General features: G+C 40.5%; 1 protein-coding gene across 1 annotated transcript; it reads left to right on the forward strand.

The window, feature by feature from the left end:
• The first annotated feature begins 277 nt into the window (after nucleotides 1-277).
• CCT8 (chaperonin containing TCP1 subunit 8) lies at nucleotides 278-11086 on the forward strand. Its single transcript, XM_068180803.1, has 15 exons — nucleotides 278-419; nucleotides 2215-2305; nucleotides 2903-2982; nucleotides 4166-4315; nucleotides 4583-4763; nucleotides 5483-5544; nucleotides 6177-6314; nucleotides 6764-6942; nucleotides 7059-7125; nucleotides 7203-7290; nucleotides 7398-7513; nucleotides 8735-8806; nucleotides 8977-9141; nucleotides 9543-9662; nucleotides 10853-11086. Exons 1-15 carry the CDS (start codon nucleotides 360-362, stop codon nucleotides 10928-10930), a joined length of 1647 nt encoding a protein of 548 aa, XP_068036904.1. The 5' UTR covers nucleotides 278-359; the 3' UTR covers nucleotides 10931-11086.
• Nucleotides 11087-12805: the final 1719 nt, after the last annotated feature.

The following is a 12805-nucleotide window of genomic DNA, read 5'->3' on the forward strand; positions in this document are numbered from 1 at the left end:
AGTGAAACGCATGACTGGAGTCTGCTCAGTTTTATGACGTTTATCATCGGTGGCCATGAAAAAACTGCACTTCCAGATTTCCAGGAACTTCCATCGCAAAGCGTACCGAGGAACGCCTAGGGGACGGTCTCCTGAACTGGACATGGAAAGAAAGAGGGAGCCAACCCACTTGCCCGACGCTCCCCGGCCGCGAACCATGCCAGGCCTAAGCGGGGCGAGCCCCGGGCCCCGCGCGGCCTGAAGGGCGGCACAAACCCGGCGCGGCTCTGGCCCGCCCGCCCCGCGCCTGCGCGGGCCCGCGCTCCCGCCGTGCTCCGCGCGCTCCCGCCGCCGCAGCCCCGGCACGGAGCAGAGCGGAGATGGCGCTGCACGTCCCCAAGGCCCCGGGCTTCTCCCAGATGCTCAAGGAGGGGGCGAAGGTGAGACCGCCTTTGGATGGATGCGCGGATAAATGGATGGATGGGTGCGGGAGGAATATCGGGGTTGCGGTGCGGGAAAAGCCCCCGAAGGCCGGCAGGGCCTGGCGGCACCACGTGTCCCGCGGGGCGGGGGCCCGGGGGTGCGCGCAGTGCCCCGCTCCCGGCGCGTCTGCAGCCCTTGCGCTGTGGGGATCGGTGCCCGCCCGGCCCTGCGGGGCGGCGCCCGGCGCACGCGGCCTTCCAGAATTCTCTGCGGGGCCGGGATCCCGCTCCCCGGCCTGCCCTTGGGCCGGGCCCTGCTGCTTCATCCCGTCGCCCCGGGGACGCGCCAGGGCCCGACTCGTGCCCGCGCTGTTGCGAGAGCTCTCACAGGGGCTGGACAGCAACATTCTGCCAGGCCCTGTAGTTGAAGCGGTTAAGAAGTATCCGGGTCGTTCTGCTTGATTTTTTCTGATACCTTTGTCAGCGATGCAGCACAATGACGTGTTTTCTATACGTTTCCTTACCAATGAATCCGGTGTCATTGTGTTTGACGTTAACATAATGAAGATTTTGGTAGAGTTGAAGGAACTGTGTCTTAATAAAGGAGAAGCTTTCTTTGGAAAGTGGGCAGAAAGCAAGCAGGTGTGGGGTTTTTTTTCTTTTTTATTTATAGAATCAACAGAAGACTTTGGATTGGAAGGGAACTTAAAGATCATTTAGCGCCAAGATCCATCCAACCTGGTCTTGGACACTTCCAGGGTTGTGCATCTACAGCTTTTCTGGGAAATCTGTGCCAGAGCCTCACCACCCTTACAGGGAAGAATTTCAGGGATTCCTAACATTTAATTGAAACTTACTCTCTTTTCAGTGTGAAGCCATTGCCCCTTGTCCTGTCTCTCCAGGCTCTTGTCCAAAGTCCCTCTCTCCAAGAAAGAGGGAAATTGTCCATTTGCTGCTATTTAATAGAGAGAAGAGTGAAGGTAGCAGTTCTGAAAGCCCTTTGTGTTTCTTTTTAGAATCCTTCTTAGAGCCAAATAATGGCATACATTCAGGGCGGGGGCAGAATAGGGAAGCAGAGTGGCCTCAGTGTTAGAAAATTCAAGGCCAGAACAGCAAGAGTTGTCTTCTGCAAAACAAGGAGGCAGCTGGCAATCTAAGATGTTTGGTTTGTATTTAGAGAGTAAATATTATTGTTACTTTTCTTCCTTCTCTTATGGGCTGCACAGTACTTTTTATCCTGCTTTTTCTTTCTTAAGGTCCTTTTTAGTGACCCCATCTTGTCTTAAGGTTTCCAAACTGAAGCCAGGCTGATCGCCTTCTCAAGCACAGATATTTTACTTAATCATTCTGCTTCTGAATTTTCAAACTGCACAGTTAACTCAGTTCTGTGTTTCGAACATAGAACTGAGTTAAATTATTTTTGTAGCATACGAAGGTGCAGGTAAAGAAGCATATACAGAAACCCTTGCCTCTCTCCAACTGGGTCTTGGTTGTTTTCTGTTTCTTTTTGGCATGTCACAAAACTTTTTTGGAAGACTGAGGGGATGCAAATTGTATTACAAGTCAGGTCACTGTTCAGATTTTCTCTTTAGAAGCTTTTTGTGCCTCCTGAGCTGCCTAGTTGAGAAGGTGTACACACTAGTTCTCACTGTCTTTGGGTAAGGTTTGGTGTCTGTTTAAACTGTGAAATACCAACTGTATATTAATAAAAGACTTTGAGGGACTCAGTGGATGGACACTGCTTTTATGAGAAATTACTAGTTCATCGCTCTTTTTTGTTAGCCTAATTCTGATCGGTCATTCTTCTCTTTAGCATTATTCAGGACTAGAAGAAGCTGTCTATAGAAACATCCAGGCTTGCAAAGAACTTGCTCAAACCACTCGTACAGCATATGGACCAAACGGTAAATAAATCTTAAAATTATTGCTGCATTTTCGAGACAATGTTATGTTTGGAGCTAGACATACCTTGATAAAGAAGAAGTTGGGGGAAACACATTGGACTTGCTCTAAAACTGCAAATATGTGACTATTTCTTTGAGACAGTAGAAAACAGATTTTGTTTTGACAGCTCTTGAGTTATGCTCAGTGTCTGCTTTTGCCAGGTGTTTGTAACAGTTACTATGTTCTCTTTGAAACACGGTATAAAATATATGAAAAAGTATAAAAATTAAAGGAAACATGATAACATGGTAGGTAGTCATAGTGAACATAATCTTATTCAGTCAGGTATATGGAAACAAAATATTCTCCTGTATAGTTTAATTAAATTTTGTGCTAATATTTCAGAACAGAAAACTGCTTACTCAGAAATTACTGATTTCTCCGTAATGTCCTACACTTCAAGTATTATTTCACAGAAATGTTTTGAAGTTCTTAAATTATAAACAGCTAACATTTTAATGTGCAAGATACACCTGAAAGTTAGGAAACAGTCTCTGTGTACAAAATTTGTTTGCATAAGGAATTATTTTTATAAATTGCTTTGTTTCCCCATTTAGGAATGAACAAAATGGTTATCAATCATCTGGAAAAGCTTTTTGTTACAAATGATGCTGCTACTATCCTGAGAGAGCTAGAGGTAAGTTTTCTTGCTTCAGATAATGCCAGTTGTGAACCAGTGTTTCTGCTCATGGGCTGTTATGGTTCTGACTGTCACTAAGGAAATGTCACTCTGACAGATGATTTACATACGTCACTTTGGAAGTAATTTAATTTTTTCACTGAATTTGAGGTCCACAGTGAAGAATATAATTATTTTGTGAAGCAACATTAATAGTTGTAGGAGATGCTTAATAATTCCTTACTTTCCCCCAAAACCAGTAGGTTTAAAAGAGGACATGTCTAAAAATGCAGCGGCTTGGAAAGGTCTGCATGACCTAGCTGTTGAGTTAATATCCCAGTGTTGTTGCTTGCCATGTTCTCCTGACTGCTTAGAATCCATCAATTGAATTTAAGAATCTGAGGCTATAGCAGCATCCTTCTGTAAATACTGTGAAGGCATGAAAAGGCTGTCCTCTCCTAATTCTTCCTGCGACTTCAAATTGATATTTATGACATAACATGAAAAATATTTTACTGAATTTTATACTTAGTGATAGAGATTATGTAAGTATGAAGTATTTACTTATTGAATACATTGTGTTGGTGTTCAGTTTGAGTAGAGTAACTATAGAAGTCTCAGTTCTGTTTTTAAAAAAATATAATCTGCATAGTAGTGACCTAATCTGATACATTTTGCATGTTACTGTCTGGTATAAAATGGCAGGTGTAAGTATTCATGAATATGGTATTTTATTGCATTTATTTGAAAAAATAGTGAAGCAGTGCAATCTTTAAGCAGAACTCTCCCACACACCCCCTCCCTTAAAATGTAACTGTTATTTAGACATGTATTTTGTATGTTACACATTAATTAAATTTGAAGATCTAAACTCCAGACTATTTTCCTGTTGCAGAACTCGGTTGTGAAACCACTGCACCCTGTGAAAGTAGCTCAGAATCAATGTCAAGGATGTCTAATGTATGTTGTAGTGGCAATGTTCAGTTCTCTGATATTTTTTTAATATATATTTCTGCTTTTTCTTACTAGAGAAGTTAGCCAATTAAGAATATCTGTGCTGCTTTCTTTTCCAATTTTGTGCATTCTTCATATCTCTAGGTACAAATTGAAATAAGAGAGCTTAGAAAGATGCATAGAAAAAGCCTGAAGCTGCAATCTTAGGTGGTGTGTTAGTCACCAAGATGTGTAACTTCTTTTAAAGGTCCAGCATCCTGCTGCAAAAATGCTTGTGATGGCTTCACACATGCAAGAACAAGAAGTTGGAGATGGAACAAATTTTGTCCTTGTTTTTGCTGGAGTTCTTCTGGAGTTAGCAGAAGACCTTCTGAGGATGGGGTTATCTGTCTCAGAGGCAAGTTATAGTCTCATTACAGTTCACAGAGCTTGAATCCAGATTGCCACTGATCAGTGTTTGTTCTTGGGGCATAATACTGTGAAATCTGCTTTCTTCCCACCTAATTTTTTAGATTAGGATGTGTGAAGGGGAACCATGTGTTGTTACTTGGGATTGCTTGCTTCCCTTGCAAACTTTTGCATCTGTTAATGTTTTATGGCTATTAGGAAAGCAGTTAAAAGCAGTATGAAGTCTTGTAGTGAATATTTACTCCTTGCTACACAGGTGATTGAAGGATATGAGAAGGCTTGCAAGAAAGCCCTAGAAATTCTTCCGGATTTGGTGTGCTGTTCTGCAAAGAACCTTCGAGATGTTGAAGAAGTGGAATCTTTGTTGTACACGTCAGTCATGAGCAAACAATATGGCAATGAACGGTTCTTGGCAAAGCTTATTGCTCAGGCCTGTGGTAAGTGGGGCTGGAATAGGTATGGGCACACAGCTAAAAAATGAGTAGGTTTGGTTATGGTCTTTATATTTTCATGTAAGATAGGAAGTATGGTTAATTTAGCAGGTTGGATTGGATGGAACTCTTTACCTCTGAAATGAGGGTAATCTTCCTCATGTTGAACTCTGCATTGGCATTGTAGCTCAGAAAAGGTTTGCCTTTCCTACTAGGCATTTCTAGAAATAGTTTTCAAGTCCTTTTAGTGCAGAAATCCATCTTTCTCCCTCTTTTTATATCATTAGGAGGACATACTGTGCTTCTTATAAGCTGTTTTAGTCACAACCACAGAACAATGGAAGTAAGACTGTAGTTCTGTTGAGTTGTTATCCCTTTAGATTTCCAGGACAAAACCTTCATTTTTATTTCCAGTGATTTCTCTTTCTCTGGGTTAGACTTACCTCTTTACTCTACCTGAATGAATGTGTATTTGAACGTAATTAACTGAGCAGCCTGAATAAATGTTTCTTTCTGATTATTACTTTGTAAAAACAAATGTTCTGTTTCTCTTTATGCCAGTTATTAGCAGGTTATAATTGTCTTGAATTTAGGCAGATATCTCAAACCACTGAAATTAAGTAGTTCAGAAAAATTCCAGGCATTGTTTATTGTGTCATTGTTCTACTTTATTCATTAGGCGAGACATATTCATTATTTTTCTTATTTTCTTTTTTTTCCCCTAGTTTCTATTCTTCCTGATTCTGGTCATTTCAACGTTGATAATATCAGAGTGTGCAAAATTGTGGTAAGTTTGAAGTAGCTGGCTTTATTGTAATTGTTAAGGTAAATAGTGTAATGAGGGTTATTCTTTGAACTTCCAGAATCTTCTCTAATTTTGTTGTGGCATGTGTACTAAATTTTGGAAGTTAGTCTTTCTCTTGTTTAGTCCCCAGTAGCAGCATACAGAAATCATTCATATTGGAAGTAATCTAAAATGGGAACCTGTTAGACAGTGTTTGTTGTTGCTAAATAAGCTAAAGTCTTACACTTCAGGTGTTACATCCAAATGATTGTAAGGTCTGCTTTTCAGGCAGAATAGTGCAGCATTCTGACAACAAATGGTCAGTAATGCAGTGTTCCACAGTTCATAGAATCAAAGAACAGTTTGGTTTGGGCTGGAATGTGTTTTAAAGATCACCCAGTTCCATTTCCAGCCCCCTACCATGGTTGCTCCAAGCTCTGTCCAACCTGGCCTTGAACACTCCAGGGATGGGGCAGCTGCAGTTTCTCTAGGCAGCCAGGGCCTCACCACCCTCACAGGGAAGAATTTTTTCCTGATATTTAATCTAAACTTATCTTGAGTGAGAAACCATTCTCCCTTGTCCCATCACTACATGCCCTTGTAAAAAGTCTCAGATTCCATTTATTTCCTTTCAGGGTGCTGGTATTTCTGCTTCCTCAGTACTGCATGGCATGGTTTTTAAAAAAGAAACTGAAGGAGATGTTACTTCTGTCAAAGATGCAAAAATAGCTGTGTATTCCTGCCCTTTTGATGGTATGATAACTGAAACTAAGGTATGTTGAAACTCAAAATAAATTACATCTCTATTTATGCATATCTGCTCTTATTTTTAGACTTAGCTATATATATTCTTGACACTTGGTGATTAAGATATTTTGGTGAATATTGATTTTCTTGGTTTAAAAAAGTTAATAGAAAAGTTCTGAACCTTGATTGCTTCACAGAGTTTTTGAGATAGGGGAAATGGTGTTGGTTTTTTTTTGGGTTATTTGAGCCAAACAATGGCTTCAATTTCTGAACCCCAAGGTTGTCTGGAATTGCCTGGTGATTTCCCTTTTTTTTTTTTTTCCTCTCTTGTTTTACCCTGTTGCCTGGGGAGTGTGTCAGTATTACAAAACAGGATGACTTAAGGTTTACAGATAGGTTGGGAGACAAAATGGTTTGTCAGAAACTTGTAGGTATATGGTTTAATGCTGAATTTTAAGTGTATGTGTTTCACTAGGGCACTGTCCTAATAAAGAATGCTGAAGAACTGATGAATTTCAGTAAAGGAGAAGAAAATCTAATGGATTTGCAAGTCAAAGCTATTGCTGATAGTGGTGCAAACGTAGTAGTAACAGGTGGCAAAGTGGCAGATATGGCTCTTCATTATGCCAACAAGTACAATCTTATGTTAGTAAGGTAAGTACTAGGAGAGCATGAAAACATTTGGACTACCAGATTTATGAAGTGTACTTGCCAAGTTAAGACAATACTTTTGCATGTGTTAACATTGTTATGGAAACTTGTTTTTAAAGGTTGAACTCCAAGTGGGACCTAAGAAGACTGTGCAAAACAGTTGGTGCAACAGCCCTACCCAGACTGGTATGTACTTCCCAAATGAGTTGCAGGATGAAAACTGATGAGCAGGTCCAGTTCTTAACTCATATTTTTCTTTCTAGACTCCCCCCACTCTTGAAGAAATGGGTCACTGCAATAGTGTGTATTTATCAGAGGTTGGGGATACACAGGTTGTGGTGTTTAAGCATGGTATGTATGTTCTGTAGAACTGCTGACACTGCTGTTCTAAAGTGTGTTTGTGTGTGTTTTGGATATAAGATTAATTAATTAATTCAGTAATTCATGTCTCTGAACAGAAAAGGAGGATGGAGCCATTTCTACTATCCTCATTCGTGGATCTACAGACAATTTGATGGATGACATAGAACGAGCTGTGGATGATGGTGTCAATACTTTCAAAGTACTCACAAGGGTAAGTAAGTGAGAAGTGAATCAGTTTGAGGCAAGGCTTGAGCCTGCTCTCTGCTCATTTGCTACCAAAGGCTGTAGATATCAATCTTCTTAGGTGCCTTCTGGAGCTGGAGAGATGGCTGTGTAGTACTGAGGTGTGGAGGGCTGTGTAGAGAAGATGGCTTTTGTAAACGTAGGGTACTTAAAAGGTTGTGTTTAACACGGACTGCACTCAATTTTCCAGTAATGAGTGAGTACTTGAAGGTGGATTACCTTTACCACTTTTTAAACACAGTCAGCTCTTTCTTGACTCTCTCCGTAGATAATTTGTAATGTTCCTTGGAAACCAGGCACAGAAAAAAAGCTAGCTAGCTTTGTCACTTGGGATCAGGAGAAACTGATTGGTTGCAGACTCAATTTCTAGTTCATTGGTGATAATTCATGCTTCTTCCACATAATACTGGTAGGATTTTATGGATGGAAGAACTTGTTTTTACAGAGGATTTTTTTTGTGTGAGCCGTTTATGTGGTCTTAAATATTACTATTTTTTTTTAATTCAAAAAGAAATGTTTCTGTATTTACTTAGAAAACAGCATGCAAAAATTGTTAAAACTGTTAGAATCTTAATCTCCCTTACATACCAAGACATGGACATTGATTTTGAGTACAGAAATGCGCATTTATAATTGTCTCCAGGAGTTGTCCTGTTTTAACATTTATGATGATTACTTTGTGGGTTAAGAGACCAGAGTTAATAAGTAAATTCTGGTTTGCCAAAGGATGTACAAAATGCTTAATTTAAAATGCAATAAAACAAAACAAAAAGTCCCAACACCTTGTAATACCTGTTGACTGCATACTATTTCCCACTAAAATAATGGGAAAAAAAAGAGAAAATGTAGGAATGCTGTTAAAGTTAACCAAGAATTGAAATTTTTTTAAAACCAAAAAAATCTGAGACACAAAACCCACTGCATTATTGTTTTGGTTTTTAAAAAAAGAAGCTGTTCTTCTTGAAACACATTGGAATGAATGAGTAAATTCTGGTTTCCCTTCTTATAAGGGAAATTTAATAATTCTGATTTCCCTTATAATGCATGTTTGTTCTAAAGTGGATTCTTAGTAAGCCTTTGTGGAAAAAAGTTCTCTAGCATTCTTGATAGACTAGAAAAAATCCTAAAAAAATAAGAAGTAATGGATGCTTTAAGCAAAACATTGTGTTTTGGTGTGGTCTTTCCACAGGATAAATGTCTTGTTCCTGGAGGAGGTGCAACAGAGATTGAATTAGCCAAACAGATCACATCTTATGGAGAGGTATGGCAAACAGGATTCTTGGCTTTTCATCTTCACACACACGTCTTACAAAAAAATACAAATAGTATTTCATACCAACATACATATTTGTGTAATAACAAGTGTGGGGGGAAATGCCTCCCTATCTTACAGTTATTGAAATGCTGACATGGTTTTCAATTTCATTTTAGACTTGTCCTGGGCTTGACCAATATGCCATCAAGAAGTTTGCTGAGGCATTTGAAGCCATTCCTCGAGCACTGGCAGAAAACTCTGGAGTAAAGGCTAATGAGGTCATCTCCAAACTTTATGCCATGCATCAGGAAGGGAAGAAGAATGTTGGATTTGATATTGAAGTAAATAGTCTCTCATGTTACTTGTTGCCCTGCAGTGCAGGGTTATACTTAATAGTACTTCTATCAGTATGAAGTATTTATAGATTATTTTAAATTGTTGGGAGCTTTGTGTTGCACAGTCTGGAATAATAACTTTTTGGAACTGAAATCCTTAAATGTTCTTTTTATCAGCAAGCAGTTCAGTTAAGTATAGTATAATGGCCTTATGTCAGAGGTGGAGTGGGATACTGAACTCATGTGACAGGGAGTAGGTCTTCAGTAATTACTGACTTTGTCTTCCTGCTAATGGATTAGGAATGAAGGTTTTCTAAAGGGAGAAGATGAGATTAGAAAAGTGATACCACCTTGCTAGAAGAAAGCCTGAGAATAATTTTGAATAATGTTTTTTTCCCATCTGGCAGGCCGAAGCTGCTGCAGTGAAGGACATGTTGGAAGCTGGTGTGTTAGACACGTATCTTGGAAAATTCTGGGGTATCAAGCTAGCTACAAATGCAGCAGTAACTGTCCTAAGGGTTGATCAGGTAAGCTTATGTGTCATTTGGGTGCTGAATTAAAACCTGGCAGAACCCTCATGCAAATAGGTGGAATCTCATGGAAATGCAAGGTGTAAACATAATGCTGAGAATGTGGTTTGTTCATTTCTGGAAGCCAGGAAGTCGTTTGTTCAAGAGCTTGTAATCTGCAATGTGGCTGCTTCTGTAGCAGTACTATTAATGTTTGTTGGGATATCTTTTTAAAAGATTTTGTTGATATTTTGAAGACAGTTTTATACTTGTGTCCAGAGAGTTACCCTAACTTCTGTAGGAACTTCTTTATTAGAAGAAGCCTTCTCTCATGTATTTTTACATGAAAATCCAGTTTTTAGGAAAAATAGAGGGTACAGTCTTGATGATAAAAATCTTTCATTATTTTTGTGAAACTTCAGCAAAAATGAATTTGCATGTAAAATTTTTGTAGATTATTATGGCAAAAACAGCAGGTGGTCCAAAAGCCCCTAAGCAACAAGGACATTGGGATAAGGATGACTGGAAAGATGAGCCTGAAAACTAGTGTGCAGTAAGCTGTTTCTTTAGCAGAGAGGTATCTGTAAGAGCATGCATGAGTTCATTGACTAGCACATGGCAGATTGTATGCTCCTTGAGAACACATAACACTGCTGTCTTCTGCTGTGTGCTGACTGCCACATCCTGTATTTGTGCCCTTTGCAAATGGATTCTGCACCTGAATCCAAATTTTCCTGGAAGGAATGATAAATGCAAGTTCAGATTTACTTTACTTGTCCATGTAGTCAGGGCAGAGAATGAGCTTTAATGTTGTAGGACTAATGGACTTAATGGTTTTAAAGTGTCATACTTAGAGACAATAATTAAGAACAATAGCTTCGATAATGCTTTCTGTAGTGTGCACTCTGTAAACTAGTCTGCTGTTGGCCTATTTAAGCACTCGCTTTCTGTAGACTTAACTGAAGTCTTACTTTGCATGCAAACATGAGGTAAAATACCTTTTTTTACTGTATCAGGGCTCAGCCTCTACCATTCTCAAGAAAAAAGTTGTTAATATTTCAATTAGATGGATATTCTCTGGCTTGGGTTCCAAGTAGGGAAACTGCATGAATGTAGGGAATGCTAGCATTCAAAATCATATGGCTGTAGGAGAAGGGTACAAGCCTGATTTTAACATTAGCCTTTTCTACTTCTCTATTCTCTTCAAGATCATTATGGCAAAACCAGCTGGTGGCCCAAAACCTCCATCAGGAAAGAAAGACTGGGATGAAGACCAAAATGATTGAACAATTTAACTGTATTTCTTAAGTGACATGACTTTGAGTTTTTTAATATCCTAGTTGGAGCCTGTCACAATATTTTGCTCTTGCCTTTAAATTATGAACAGTGTCCAATGGAGTGCAGAACTTCAAACACCTCAATAAACGTACTCACTGTTAAAATGTTGACTTACTTCATTTGGAGCTGGCATGGTATGTCGTTCCCAATCATTGAATGTGTAGGGGATGAATGACACTGTGGATGTGATGGGCTGACTCTTGGCTGGCTGTCTGATGCTCTCTCCCGATGAGGAAGGAGGCAGAACTTATCAGGGGCTGAGTTAAAGGGGGAGATCACATACCAATTCTTGTTGTGGGCACAAGAGACTCATGTGCAGGGAGGCTGACAAGGAGCCTGCTAGCCTGCTGCAGGGAGCTCATGACCCACAACTGCTGTGGCTCTTTGTGCTCTTATTTGTGCTCCTTGGCCAGTACTTGAGTGTAAACAGTCAAATGAGTGTTGGCAGCAGGTCTGCATTCAGTAGGCCCTTTCCAGAGACCCTACTTGGAGCACTGTGTACAGATGTAGTGCCTCAAACATAAGAAAGAGAACTGTTAAAATGAGTCCAGAGGAGGGTCACCAAGTTGATAAGGGGACTGAGCACCTCCCCTATGGACAGGGGCAGAGAAAGTTGGGGCTGAAAGTTGTTCAGCCTAGAGAAGAAAAGGTTGTGTGGAGACCTCACAGCACCTTCCAGTGTCTGAAGGGGGTACAGGGAAGTTGGACAGGGACTCTGCATCAGGGAATATAGTGACTGGACAAAGGGGAATGCCTTCAAACTGAAATAGGGAAAATTTAGGGTTGATACACAAGAAGAAATTCTCCCCTGTGAGGTCTTAGCACAGGTTGCCCAGAGATGCTGTGGCTGCCCCCTGCCTGGAAGTGTTCAAGGCCAGGCTGGATGGGGTTTGGAGCAACCTGGCCTAGTGGGGGTTGTCCCTGCCCATGGTAGAGGTTTGGAACTGGATGATCTTTAAGGTCCTTTCCCACACAAACCAATTTATGATCCTGTGCTTCATTTTTTTTTACTTGGATCTCTCACTCACCCTTTTAATTCCCTATGCTCTCAAAAGGGCATCCTGACAGCAGTGAACTGCATCACATTCTAATGACCTTAAAAATAAATGCTGAGCAGCACTAGCCAGCATGATGCAGAGTGCTGGAATCTTTCAGCTGAAGCCCTATGTTAAGATTAATCTTAGGAAGTAAACAGCTTATGTGTCTCCAAGTAGCTTGAAAGGAGAACTGCACTTGAAATCCAAGCCACTTCAATAATTAATCCTTTTACTGCTCTTGCCAGCGCTACTCTATCTCACAACCAGAAGGGAGTGGAAAGCTAAATCAAGTCTGGAGCTATCTTATGCCTAAATAAGGCTGACATACAACAGCTCTACTAATGCAGACTTTATAGTCAGTTGTTGGTGAGGCTGAAAAATAAACTCAGCAAGTTTTCAGAAGGATTGGCATACTGCTATTGTCAGCTGCATGAGGGCCACTGCTGATGGCTCTAAGGGTTACAAGAACAAGATGCCCATTTTCTTAGTAAGGCTGTTGTGAAAAATGTATTGAATGTAAGCAGCTGCTGCTCTAGCATGGCAGACCCAAGATTTTATTCACATGAAAGCCAACATGAAGCTTGTGGAGAAGAGAACTTCAAAGTTACAAGTCAGTGCAGGACTACTGGTCCTTACACCTGCTGTGCGGAAAGGCTACATGGGACTGCCTGTAGTGAGAGTGAGCCAAGCACTCAACCTTGCCAAAGCACCAGCAAAAGAATTCCTGGAGCATTTGCAAACTTGAGAGCTCCTCTACTGGACAAAACCCAATAGTGAAAAGAGAGC

The sequence above is a fragment of the Anomalospiza imberbis genome, chromosome 2 (genome assembly GCF_031753505.1).
Source record: "Anomalospiza imberbis isolate Cuckoo-Finch-1a 21T00152 chromosome 2, ASM3175350v1, whole genome shotgun sequence".
Classification (NCBI taxonomy): Eukaryota; Metazoa; Chordata; class Aves; order Passeriformes; family Viduidae; genus Anomalospiza; species Anomalospiza imberbis.

Coding starts and splice junctions, on each gene's coding strand:
- CCT8 (XM_068180803.1), top strand. CDS start 360: ATGGCGCTGCACGTCCCCAAGGCCCCGGGCTTCTCCCAGATGCTCAAG. Junction 6,315..6,763: donor GTATGATAACTGAAACTAAG/GTATGTTGAAAC, acceptor GTGTTTCACTAG/GGCACTGTCCTAATAAAGAA. Junction 7,291..7,397: donor GGTTGTGGTGTTTAAGCATG/GTATGTATGTTC, acceptor GTCTCTGAACAG/AAAAGGAGGATGGAGCCATT.